This window comes from Staurois parvus, unplaced genomic scaffold (assembly GCF_062004578.1).
Source record: "Staurois parvus isolate SC_StPar_1 unplaced genomic scaffold, SC_StPar_1.0 ptg001286l, whole genome shotgun sequence".
Taxonomy (NCBI): domain Eukaryota; kingdom Metazoa; phylum Chordata; class Amphibia; order Anura; family Ranidae; genus Staurois; species Staurois parvus.
The window spans coordinates 212,510-226,821 of record NW_028319082.1 but is presented as its reverse complement, the minus strand read 5'-3'; the positions used below and the strand labels follow the sequence as shown (position 1 = coordinate 226,821).

Genomic DNA, 14,312 nt, shown 5'->3' with positions numbered 1-14,312 from the left:
TCATGACGTCATGTCATTGCTTCCACCTTAATACTCCCTTTTGTATACACCAGAAGATACCAGCATGTCATAGGGACTGCTGCCATAAAAATCCCTTCTCTCAATAAAGGTAAAAAAAGGGAAGCCATAAAAAGGAGTCATCTTAGTACTCCCACTACTATCATCTTTGTGCCCCCAAAAACCAAAATAAAAAAGGAGGAAAAAGAAAAAAAGGAAAAAAAAGTGAAAAAGGAGAAGAGAGAAAAAAAGACTTCAAATAAAAGGAAGGGATAAACATTGAAAAATCACCAAAAAGGGGCAGCATGATATAAATATTGCTCCTATTTTAATTTAATAGATCATAATCTCGAAAATAATCTCCAGGGCACAAATCTCAAGTCTGTAGCAGTCACTGTCCTCCAGGATCCATTCTGCCATAAGAATCACAAACAGTACCAGACTGAATCGTATCCAAAATATAAAACATCATGAAACTGTCCAATTACATAAACATAATATCATTATCAATGGATCCTAACTTATATATTAACCCCTCGCCTACTGCACACTGTCCCCCCCTTCCTGCCCAGGCCAATTTTCAGCTTCCAGCGCTGTCACACTTTGTGTACAGTGTTGCATGACCACACAATTGTCATTCAAACAACATTTTAAACATTTTTTAAGACAGATGTTCTGTGCTGTTCTGTTTTACTCTATTCTATTCTTTTTTTAATTTAGCCTTTTCATGTTTTGTTGATTTAATATTTTCTACTGTTTTTAATATTTTCTATTTATTTCTATATTTTTATTTATTGCCAGCGTGTATACTGGAGTTGTATGGACCGATCCACCCCGGGGGGGGGGGGGGGGGCGCAAGTAGCTGGTCTTGCCTAGGGCTCAAAAGAGACTAGCTCCAGCCCTGCATGAAATGTATTGGACTGTGTGGGGGTTTAAATAGTTTAAAGATGGCACCAAAACGGCATTCTTACGGTACTGTGTGTGATGACGTCATCACGCTTCTTACGGTACTGTGTGTGATGACGTCATCACGCACGGCATCACTTGATGACGTCATGACATTTCTTCCACCTTAATACTCTCTTTTGTATGCACCAGAAGACACCTTAAACTGTCTCTTCTATTCCTCCTACCAGTCCATCCCCCACAGTTATTACCTTTTGTACCACCAGACTCTCCCTCTTAGATTGTAAGCTCCAAGGAGCAGGGCCCTCCTAACCCTCTTGTATTGAACTGTATTGTTGCTGTATTGTCTCCCGTTATATTGTAAAGCACTGAGCAAACTGTTGGCACAATATAAATCCTGTATAATAATAATAATATTTGATTATTTTATTTTCTATGCTATTCTGTTCAGTGTTACTCCATTCTATTCTTTTTTAATAACATTCATTTACAATGTGACTTGAGTTGCAACTGTGTACACTATATCATTAGTTTTTATGTGTTTTTTTCCCCCTTTTTTTACCCTTTGAGCTACTTTTATTTTGTCTGTTTCTTATACATATTAATTTGAAGCTTTTGTGGTGCATTTTGTAAAACGCATTTTGTATATCTGCTTCACCTCCTCCACCAGTATACACAGAGCTGGAGAAGATATCTGATAGATTTGATGGTCTGTATAATTAAACAGATGCATTGCCACATACCTACAAGGGGTTCTAGGTAGGTAACCTTTTGCTGTGCGTTTCTTTCCCAGGATCACAGGAATAAATGGCTTTACAGCAAATGCAAGTTATGTAGCCTTAATGGTGGCCTATAAAGATCAGTTTACGACCCTTCTCTCAGAGACTGACCCCCTGACAGTGGAAGATAATATCTACCTCTCAGTGGTCGTACCAGATCTGGATGCCTACACCTCCAACCTCTCAGTGGTGAATATTTATGCCTCTCCTACCAACTCAAGTGACATCAAGTACTATCTTCTTAAGGACGGGTAAGTACACAGCACACAGGTTAGTAGCTCTGCATGTTCTTTGTACACTTTGACTAAAGAAATAATTCACTGAATGCCCAGAACAATATATCCCCCTAACCACGTATGTAGCACTGTGCGTGTATCAATGGCGGATCAGTGGCGCCATTTATAAGTGGCACGGGGAAAATAGCTATCGGGTGGCCAATCACTAGAGATATTGTACTCAGCCGATCCGAGGGGCTGCCATGTAATCCCTAAGATCGGTCATCACAGCAATCACAAGGAGAATATCATGTAGGTGGAAGTAGATGTGAAGTTTGAAGATATGCGGGTCATCCAATCATTTCTTGTGTGCGGTTCAATAATTCTACCCGTCACCATCATATCAGAGCAATATTAATCCTCAGAATCCATAGAAGACATTCAATCTTCTTATGTTCTCACCAGATTCCTCTCATAAGGACAATATTGTTTAATGATCTATTCTAAGCCCAAACCCTTGTCATTCCTTTCCTTAGTTTTTAAAGTGTAACTAAACCCCCCACAGTACAATCAGTCTGTAGATGCAGTAAAGCATGTTTGTTATACTCACTGTGGAACCTAAGGGGTTAATCCTCTGCATTGTGTAAAAAGGTTGTTGGATCCTGTCTTCTCTGATCCTTCCCTTCTTCCAGTGCCCCCCTCTTATCTCCTGATAGGACATATCATGTGGAGTCAATCTGCACATGCTCAATTTGGTGTGTATTGCTAGAGAGGTTTTTTTTTTCTTTTATTGGGAGGGTGCATGTGATCAGAACAGGGCCAATCAGCACTGTCAGAGGTCAGGGGTTCTGCATCCCCCTAGTGCATAATTAAAACTCCTCCTACAAGCTTTAACCAGTGCTCTGCTGGACACCTATAGAAGTCACAAGACTGCTATATACTGCTGATGAGAAAAGGGATCTAACAGTTTATATTTACTAAAATAGTTGCATTTCCATGTTGTGTGTACTGTGGGAGACCGGATATAGTGAATGCGGGGTCCGGGGAGAGCGGATATAGTGAATGCGGGGTCCGCGGAGAGTGGATATAGTGAATGCGGGGTCCGGGGAGAGCGGATATAGTGAATGCAGGGTCCTTGGAGAGCGAATATAGTGAATGCGGGGTCCGGGGAGAGCGGATATAGTGAATGCGGGGTCCGGGGAGAGCGGATATAGTGAATACGGGGTCCTTGGAGAGCGAATATAGTGAATGCGGGGTCCAGAGAGAGCAGATATAGTGAATGTGGGGTCTGGGGAGACCGGATATAGTAAATGCAGGGTCCAGGGACACCAGATAAAGTGAATGCAGGGTCCGGGGAGACAGGATTTTGTGAAGGCAGGGTCCGGGGAGAGTGGATATAGTGACTACATGGTCCGGGGAGAATGGATATAGTGAATGCGGGGTCCGGGGAGAGACCGAACATTTACATTTAATATTTGCTAATATCATACCTAATTCTCTCCATACTTTATGGATCATACCACTTCACTACAAATCTATTTTTAATTATCTCTGATTGTGAAATATAGTCCTCCAATGTAGAACAGTTCCTCATAATCATACTGAACTGCCCTTTAGGAACACTCTTCACCCATAAAGGGTGATGACAGCTAAAAACTGGAATGTATTCCGATCAGTTGTCTTAAAATGGGTTTTGGTCAATAAGTTTCCTCCATTTTGAAAGATATGCAATTCCAAAAAATTTGTGGAATTAGTATCAATCGTATCAATTCTATAGTATCAATAGTATAAATTCTATAGTATCAATTCTAGACCACATACATTACAATCTACAGTAAATGTGTGAAAAACTGTAATAAGGATTCCATACTTCCTTCCCATATAACCAGGATATCATCAATAAATCTTTTCCAAATCTTTAGTCCATCTCAATTTCTACCAAAGATGACTTCTTGTTCCCATTTGGACATAAATAGGTTAGCCAAGCTGGGAGCCAATTTTGCTCCCATGGCAGCTCCCCTTATTTGAATGTAAATTTGTCCCCCATACTGGAAATAATTCCTTTACATTTGTATGATACATTTCCTTTGCTTCCTGTGTAGATCAGTAAAAGAGTTTAAGGCCCATTTGACTGCATTAATTCCATCTTCAAGTTGAATGTTTGTGTAGAGGGAATTAACATCTAGAGCGGCTAAAATCATATTCTCACCCAGCTCAATGTTCTCCACTATATCAATCACATCTTGGCTATCCTTTATGTAGGCAGACATTTGAGTTACTATTGGTTGGAGATAATGATCTACATAATTCTCCAACCCTTGCATGCACCGAGTCTCTCCCATTTACAATCGGCTTACCGGAGGGGTTTAGTCAAACATTTATGAATCTTGGGGAAAAAAAAAAAAGTAGGCACCTTACAACTGAAAGGTACCAAATACCTCACTTCTTTATTATCTAGTATCCTATTCTTTTCAGCTTCTTTGACCAGAGCGCTTAATTCTTTTTTAAAACTGTTAGTGGGATTACTCTTCAAAATCTCATATGTCGATGTATCATCAATAGCTTGGGGTCCACCTCAAAATCCATACCAGACTCTTATCCAACCATGCAGCCTGGCAGGTCAGGAAAGGGACTGGATTAGCGAGCTCACCCCTCCTCCTGAACCATACCAGGCCACATGCCCTCAACATGGGGGGTGTGATTAGAGGCAGGGTTGCATTCCCCCAAAGCATCTTGTCCTCATGTTGATGGGAACAAGGGCCTCTTCCCCACAACCCTGGGATGTGGCTGTGGGGGTCTGTGGGCAGGGGCTTATCAGAATCTGTAAGCCCACTTTAACAAGGGGGCCCCAAGATCCCACCCCCCCAATGTGAATGAGTATGGGGTACACCATCAGTTGGCACCACCCATTGGGAATTTAGGATGGTGGAAGCCTTCATTTGGAGCTCTTTTTTTTGTCCGATATTTATTGTGATTGACGTTGGAGCTAACATCAGGGGACGTTAATTTTTGGGCTTTTTTTGTTTGTTAATAAAGGACTTGTCAAAAAACTGTTGTGTTTTTACTCACTTTTTTGGTGAATGAGTAGGGGTACCCCCCATATTCATTCACATGGGGGGCAGGATCTGTTTCATTGCATTTTTCATTATTCTAATTGTTGTGTACCTTGGGATTGTTATTGCTCCGCCTGCTTAATAGATTATGTTTGGTTGTCATGTACCATGTGCCTGGCTGAAGAGCGAAGTAAAAACTATTAAATTAAATAAATATATATATACCCCATATATTGTTCAGCTCAAAAAGTATGTGCCAGTATTGTGTTCTAATCTATAGATTACAATTACAGAAAACTGATGAAAGGTTTCTGTATCCAGGTGCCCATCTAGCCAAATATCTACTGACCAGCTAACAGTGACTAGCAATGGAGTCGGCATTGAATCTCGGTTTGCTATGAAAGTCTTCAAGATCATCACTTCTAACACCGTCTATCTCTATGCAGAACTTAAACTCTGCACTAATGATTGTGCGGTAAGACTCAACGTACACATAGAGGATGTTCTGTGATTTCTGTGCCTAAAGAAGCAGTCAGGGATTGTTTTGCCATACTGGCAGCCAGCTGCTCAATTGGCCCGCTTGCCCAAGGGGCCCTCAAAGCCCCAGGCATTTTCTTGCTCTGGATGATCTTCCACTAGCCTAAGGGTGCCAGGTTTGGGTGTTAGAAAAGCATTTATTACAAAGTATGTATGAAGTGAAGTATGTATAACAATCCCTCCTTCCTCTGATAACCAGGCTTCAGATCTCAGCGATCTGGTTCCAACAATTTATGCTGTGCTTTCCATACTGTGCATTCACAGCAGTCTCTGCACTCAAGGGGCTTACAGTCCTAACTCACATGCATGCACACCAACCAGGAATAATTTAGACAGGAGTCAATTGTTCTACCAACATGTCATTGGAGGAAACAAACACAAGCAGAACATGCAAACGCCATGCAAATAGTATCCTAGCTGGGATTCAGATTGAGGTCCCCAGTGCTACAAGGCAAGAATGCTAGTCATCAAGCCACTGTGCTGCCCCAATGTCCACAGTTGGCTTGCTGATCATTGCACAGCCTTATTAAGATGCTTGGAGGTGTTTATGGACTAAAAAAATACACACCATCAAGCCTAAAGATAACAGGTTCCTGACCTGATCTTCTGCTGTGTTTGCAAACCAAGCAGGCAGATCATTGCTATGCATAGTGTGCATGATGAACATGAAAGCTGATGGCCAACTCCACACAAAAATTATGAATTTAATAGTATGCTGGTTTCTGATATTAATATACCACCACCACCACCATTACCAGTTCTAGCCCATCTGCTGCAGCCATAACATAGACTAAGGATGAGCTTGAGTTCGGCGCAAAGCCAATTTCATCCCTAAAAAAGACAATGGATGGTGCCATACTGTCTTTATACAATGTAGAATAAATAGGTGACTGGGGAATATGGCTTAGAGAGACTAAAAACCAATGTGAAGGTGAAAATGCAATATATTCCAGGGAAGTCTCACCAATGGAGTGATGAAAGAACCTGGTGCGCCCGCATCCTCCACTGTTTCCATTGTGGGGATAACACAGATAAAGGAATGGGAAGTGATTCTTGTGACTTTATTATAGCTGTGATGTTTCTTGGATACATGTGGGTTGGGATAAGCATGGTAATGACACTGAGGCCCAAAATGCAGAAACCAGTGTATTGTAGAACTTGCAGAACATCTGGGGAGGAAACCCATCCAGGAACTCACAGCCAATGCAGAGAACAAAGAGCTGAAGAAAGCGCCTGTCGAGGGAGGTGGAGTACGGTGTGGCCGGTCCAACCCAAGAGGGAGCTTGCTGAAGTTTAGCCATAGGGGCAGGGACTTAAAAAGACTCTGCTGAACCTAATATGGCCACCAGGATCACCTTGATACAACGTAGCCAACTAAGATGCTGCTCCGGGGACTGAGGAAACTATAGAGAAACACGGGTTCTCTTGACTTCCTCTCCAGCTGCAATACTGCTCCAGTTGAGTGCCACCTACAGTAGAGAATATAGACTGCACCTTTCTATATACTAGGATTGCACCGATATCAGTATCAGCGCTGATACTAAGCATTTGCACGAGTATCTGTACTTGTGTAAATGCTTTGATACCTGAAACTGATATCTTGAGGCTCAGTTCTTTCCACTGTCAGCGGGATTTCCCTTCTGACAGCTGAAATTTATTTTTTTTCTTTTTAAAACCGGCAATTACTGGTTGTTAAGGGCCACAATGTCCTTCACAACTGATGACGCATTTGGCTAACAGCGTGGTTCCCCTGCTGACAGCTGAAGTGTAAACAAGTCCCTGCAATTGGAGCTGTCAAAAAAAAAAAGCAGCCTGACAATGTTTATCAACAACTGCTCAGCTGCTAAAACAGAAAGATAAAAAAAGAAACAATGTTTCATTTGTATCTTTCTGTTTATTCATCTACAGATCAAATGAATGAACTGCCATCTACACATGAAGTCAGATAATAGCAACCTATTAAGTAGAGAAAAGTTGTTTTTTTTAATTAAATGTTCCTCTGTTTAACCCCTTTATTAACCCTTAATTTATTCTAATTGGCCCTAATTAACTCCTTATTCTCCTTCTCCATTTAATTATTATTTTCCTGCTAATTGTTTTTGTTCATTTATATTATATAAACTAATAATAATAAAACCTTTTTTTTATTTGCTTTGCGCGTCAATATTTTTATACCTTTAACATATATTAATGAGTTTTACAATGAAAAAAGCTCAAATGAATTGAAAAAAATCAATGTATTTCATTTGTAAATAACTTGTGGATGCTTTGTACCAGAATCAGAATTTTAGTGTCATTTTAAACAGGACAAATTACAGAATCAAATGCAGACTTTTTATGTGCAGTAACACTATTTATTGTTAAACTAGAACTGTTTAAAAGAGAAAGTGAGTTTCTTTTAGTTTTGTTACATTTAATCGTCTAAGGATGGTGAATTTTTTTTTCTTTTTTTTTTTACAATATTTACAAAAAGAGAGCATTGGTTGCCATTAAAAAAACAATATAAGTATTATAAGTGATCAATGTTCCTCCTGCACTATAAATGGTGGAAAAAAAACAACCTTAAAGCTGCCAGCACTCTCCTGCTGATACCTGATACAGTGTAAACATAAATAAATAAATAAATAGTGTGGCGCTCTAAAAATAGATATATAAATAATATAACCGTTTATAATACGTGACCAAATAAATATGTGACCAATTCATAAAGTGAAATGATAACAGGATATAAAAATAAATACCTCAAGTGATCTAAACAATAAACCTAGTATCTCCAAGTTAAGTTAATATATAAAAACATTCCATAAAGTGATCATATATAATTGTATCCTGTATAAAGTGAACAACGTGCTAAAGTGCCAAAGAAGTGTACAAAAACATATGTTTCAATTCTTGGATATTCTTAAAACATTCAGTCCATCAAGTGATAACCAAATCATGCGATGTGTGGTGATGGAAAATGGTGATTTGTGCCAAACTCCTCTCCTACAGGTGGCTAAATTGCCTCCTCACCTCCTCCCGGTGACCACTAAGGGCCAGCAGGCTTGCAGGATCACCCTGGATCCTTATTCCACAAAAGACCAGCAGCTTTTCTCCTCCTTTATTTTGTGTGAGACTCCTGTTTCTCTCACTCCACCAAGATGTTTCTGAAGGACAATGACTCACCAGTCCAGTGAGTCAAAAAAGAGAATGCCCTCTAAGTGCAGTAATTAATGACTCCTTTATTTTTTAAAAAAGTACAGAGTGACAACACTCACATTTTCTGTCAGTCCACCCTCCTCTCCGATGTGTGGGTGTACTCCATGTGCATGGGACTTCCTAGGTGTAGCAAGATGGCGTCCTTCGCTGGAAATACGTCACCGCGCACCGGAAACTGCGGACTCGCGAACCTACGCGGTACGTCACTGTCTGCTCGTGACTTCCTCGGGGTCCTCGTGACAAGTCCCATGCACATGGAGTACACCCACACATCGGAGAGGAGGGTGGACTGACAGAAAATGTGAGTGTTGTCACTCTGTACTTTTTTAAAAAATAAAGGAGTCATTAATTACTGCACTTAGAGGGCATTCTCTTTTTTGACTCACTGGACTGGTGAGTCATTGTCCTTCAGAAACATCTTGGTGGAGTGAGAGAAACAGGAGTCTCACACAAAATAAAGGAGGAGAAAAGCTGCTGGTCTTTTGTGGAATAAGGATCCAGGGTGATCCTGCAAGCCTGCTGGCCCTTAGTGGTCACCGGGAGGAGGTGAGGAGGCAATTTAGCCACCTGTAGGAGAGGAGTTTGGCACAAATCACCATTTTCCATCACCACACATCGCATGATTTGGTTATCACTTGATGGACTGAATGTTTTAAGAATATCCAAGAATTGAAACATATGTTTTTGTACACTTCTTTGGCACTTTAGCACGTTGTTCACTTTATACAGGATACAATTATATATGATCACTTTATGGAATGTTTTTATATATTAACTTAACTTGGAGATACTAGGTTTATTGTTTAGATCACTTGAGGTATTTATTTTTATATCCTGTTATCATTTCACTTTATGAATTGGTCACGTATTTATTTGGTCACGTATTATAAACGGTTATATTATTTATATATCTATTTTTAGAGCGCCACACTATTTATTTATTTAAATATAAGTATTATGTTATCATCAAATAAGCAGGTCCATAGCAGAAATGTAAATATTGCTCTGGTCCAAAAGGGGTGAACAGGTGTGAGAGCCGAGGTGGTTAAAGTGGAGTTTCACTTAAAAGTGGAAGCTCCACTTATTTGCCTCCCCCCTTCCATTGCCATATTTGGCACCTTTTTGGGGGGAGGGGTTTTGACAGGTACTTGCTTCCGGCTCAGTTCACTGCGGCAAAGTGAGCTGGAAACTTGGCCCCTTCTCACTCCCGCAGTCTCAGTGCAAAACTACTACATACAGTTGGCATCCTTCATCGATTTCACTTGTCTGGAAATCTCTGCTGAATTACTTTCATTTCCTTACAGCCCTGCGGTCTTCAATCCAAATCAGATTTTATCCAACCAATTGCAGGAAATACTAATTCCTTTCTGGATGCAGGTAAGTCATTTTTTGTTACATTAATTTTACGTGTTCCTTCAGTCACATATATTAAAGCCCAACTCCGGACAAAACATTTTTTTTTTTTTTATAATGTAGCAAAAGATTTAAAGCTTCTGTCAAATAATAACTGCTGTCTTTGTTCCCTTTGGGGCAGATTTTCCCTCACTTCCCATTCTGTCTGACCCCTGTCACCTGACCAGGAAGTAAGGAGAAACACTCCAGAGGGGACAAAGCAATAAAAACCTGCAGAGCTTCTAACCCTTCCCTGTTCTAATAAAAATTGTCTTTATTGCTCGGTGTGTCCCGGATAATTAACATACCAAAAAAAAAAGCAATTTCTTGATTGTTGTGGATTATTGTCAGAGCTTACAAATGCTTTAACCTCTTGAGGATTCCCCTCCCTCCTTCCTGACCAGGCCTTTTTTGCGATACGGCGCTGTGTTACTTTAACTGACAATTGCGCAGTCAAGCAAAGCTGCACCCAAATGCAATTTACGTCCTTTGTTCCCACAAATAGAGCTTTCTTTTGGTGGTATTTGATCACCTGTGCATTTTTTTATTTTCTGCGCTATGAACAACAAAAAGACTGACAATTTTGCCAAAGTATAAAACCTAACATGACTGGGAGGCCACACGGGCCTTCTGGAGAATGTGCGAGGTCACCACTGAGACCCCTGTGAGTCCATGATTGTTAAGGTGCATTGTCAGAGCTTACAAACGCTTGAACTTCTATGGTGGACACAACACAATGATTTCAGCCTACAGTGAATGTGAATATTGTATGAGATATCCAGAAGAATGGACTTTAATGGTTTTCTGTCTCTCCAGTGGCTGCGTCTGGACCCTGTGGAAGTGATTTCTGTGCTGCTGATGAGTATTGTGACAATAGTGCTGCCTGCCAGTGCAATACAACTCTCTATACAGGCTCAGGTATGATATAATACAATGGTCAGCATGGGTCTTGTGACATTTAAAACTAAATATTGCATTTTTCTATAAACATCATACATTAGTGTAAGGGAACACCACAATGACCACCAATGTAAGGAGGCACTACACTGACTACCAATGTAAGGGGGGACTACACTGACCACTATTGTAAGGGGGGACTACACTGACCATCAATGTAAGGAGGCACTACACTGACCATCAATGTAAGGGGGCACTACACTGACCATCAATGTAAGGAGCACTACACTGGCCACCAATGTAAGGAGCACTACAATGCCTATCAATGTAAAGGGAGCACTACACTGACCATCAATGTAAGGGACACTGCACTGCCCGTCAATGTAAGGGGAGCACTACATTGACCACCAATGTAAGGGGGCACCACACTGATCATCAAAGTAAGGGGGGCACTACACTGACCATCAATGTTAGGGGGGCACTACACTGACCATCAATGTAAGGGGGCCACTACACTGACTATGAATGTAAAATGGCACTGCAATGACCTCCAATGTAAAGAGGGGATTACACTGACCACTAATGAAAGTGGGGACTATACTGATCACCAATGTAAGAAGTCACTGCATTGACCACCAATATAAGGGGATGGTGGGCGCATTGACCACCAATGTAAGGTGGGTGGGCACATTGACCACCAAAAGTCAATGTATTGTATGTAAAGTGGAAGTTTAATTTGGCTTTAACTCTCTGACTTTTTCCAGAGTGTAGCACTCAGTGTATAGTGTAGTACTTACCCCGCAGGAGCCGCTGGTTATGATGGGTCCTCTGTTCTGTCACAACTCTCTTAACTGCTTGGTCCCCACTGACACGCTTTGACATATACTAAAGCCATTTATACCTGTAGACTTGAGGGTTAGCAGGCTGCCACTCTAGTAATGCACAGGAACAAGGCCACCAACAGCTTGGCAGTAAATCAACTGAATGTATTAAGGTAATTCAATGCAATACAGTGTAAATCAACAAACCTATAAATGCATAGCAATTAAATCACGATGATAGAAAATTGGCAACAAATCATTAATTTGCATTTAAACAATCTATAGCAATGTTAACATGATTCTTAATTGGATAACCAGAGTCTCCAAGCAATAAGTTCAGAGGAACAGAAAGGGTCTTGGTGTACACTTTGGACATACAACCTTAGTACTGAGTGAGCATATGCATTGCTAATGTGGGGATATCCCGGGAGGTGGTGGAAAATACCTGGATCTTAGTAGCTAATGTTGTCAAGCTTTCGGTGGGGCCCTTATTTAGGTGGTACACTGTCTCTTTAGGTGTGAGGTTGAATGATTGGAGATAGGTTGCTAAGTAAGGCAGTCTTTGTCTGGACTAACTGTGGGTGGCTGGCATTTAGGATGTTCAGTTCAGCTCCCCATTTCCTGGCAGATGGCTTATCTAGTCCCAATGGATTAGCAATCAGTAGATTTCCATCAATCAGGCCCCGGATCTTGACGCAGGCCGCAGTGTCTAAGCTTAGATCCTGAAGACACAGCAACTCTCTCCCTCAACTCAGTCTCTGAAAGCAGCTCAGGTGCAGGACCATCCCCTCCTCCTGATGTGGGGCAACAGGACAGCAACAGGTCTTCTTAACTTCATTCTAATGGGTCTGGTTCCTCAAATATGGAGCACAGACCCTCACAACAGATCTGTCCCCATCATCCATTCCCCTGGACTGCCCTAGCTCTGAGCATATTTGCTCGAGAAAGCAACACATCTCTCCTTCTCCAGGATGCAGAGAGTTACAGTCCACAGCCTGCCTGTCTTCATTAACAAGAATTGTCCAGCACCCCTTTAAGAACTACAATTAACATCATCCATAACACCTGCATAGTGAGTCCTCTCTGATTCTGCCATTGACTCTCCCTCTCCTGCCCTCTGATAGGATCTGGTTCTGCTCTGTAAGGAGGGAAGGAGGAGAGAAGAGTGAATGGAAAATTACACTGAGCCCACTCGTGCTACACAGATCCCAAAGGAGGGGTTGGTGAGTGGGACACTCAGCCTACAGACATCCACTCGTTCGAGAAGAGCACCGGTGGCTGCACAGTATTGGTGGGGGAGGGGGCTGGAGGTGTGTGGGGGAGCACAGAGTTGGCTGAACTACCCTCAGCCTACCTCATGTTTCCATTATCCTGGGGGGGGGGTGAGTGGGCAAACCCATAGCCTGCAGCACTAGGCTACAATAGAAAACCCCTATAGTGTATAATGTACATTAAGCACAAATCCGTCACCTTCTCATCTCAGAAATGCTGCATGAATTTACTCTTTTTTTCAGGAAGCCAACCATCTCCGAATTTTACTTGTACTGGAGGAATGTTCAACATACAAATGTCAAAATGTTGGTTGGAAGCACATGGTTATAATACGTCCGATGTGAGGCTGAACAGCACCGACGCCAATTGTTCTACAGTAAGGGAGGTTGTGGATGGAAGATCAGAGATGACCATTTATCGTCCATTGACAAAATATGACTGTAACACTGATACTGAGGTAAGTTCTCCTGACACGGTCTGACTGTTATATAAGAGGAATAAAAAACAGATACATTAAAGTCTGTATAGACAAAAATGCTATAATTTAGGATCGGAATGGAATAGAAAAGGCTTAGAACCAGGGGCGGACTGACCATTTGGAAACTCGGGCGCTGCCCGAGGGCCCGGGGTCAGTAGGGGGCCCCATGAGATGCCCCTGGTACCTTTTTCATAGGCTCTTTTGAGTTTGGGCAAGGACACAGGGGCCCCATGATCCCCTATTGCCCGGGGGCCCCATGAGTTGTCAGTCCGCCCCTGCTTAGAACCCTTGTCATGTCTTCATTGTTGTCTGTATCCCCAGAAGAGTGTTTTGCCCTCTATGTATGTTTTAAATACATTTTGCAAGAAAATAAATCACAAATGGAAACTTTTTGTCACATGCCACAGGCTCGGCAGAACACATTAAAGTAGTAATAAAGCCCAAGTGTTTTGCATTCACAGCATTTGCGAAAAAAATGCCCCGGTATATTCACAACCCCCCCTTCCTGAAACACTTACCTTGTGCCCCTTGTCACTTCCACCAGGTCCTCCGAGTCTTCACCGTTCCTGGAACTTCCTGGTTGTAGAGGAGATAGTGAAGGAAAAAGTGTGATCGGTTTATGCAGCTGCCTTGGAGGAATGAGCGGGGGCGTGTCTTGCTGGGTGCTTTGAGTTTGAATGGACGCACACAGCCCCAGTTGGGAGGGCACATGTATGGATGACTCCTTAGCAGCTGGCTATTCAGTTGAGACACCCTAAACAGGAGCT

The 14,312-nt window shown here is 41.7% G+C and overlaps 1 protein-coding gene across 1 annotated transcript in view; it reads left to right on the top strand.

Annotated features, from left to right (window-relative positions):
* The window catches only part of LOC149437496 (uncharacterized), a 202,166-nt gene that overhangs the window by 98,497 nt on the left and 89,357 nt on the right, over nt 1-14,312 (top strand). The window contains exons 29-33 of the mRNA XM_089660890.1: nt 1,697-1,933; nt 5,272-5,425; nt 9,990-10,062; nt 10,894-10,995; nt 13,310-13,524. Coding sequence (XP_089517016.1) covers nt 1,697-1,933; nt 5,272-5,425; nt 9,990-10,062; nt 10,894-10,995; nt 13,310-13,524 — 781 coding nt within the window. The remainder of the gene's footprint in view (nt 1-1,696; nt 1,934-5,271; nt 5,426-9,989; nt 10,063-10,893; nt 10,996-13,309; nt 13,525-14,312) is intronic.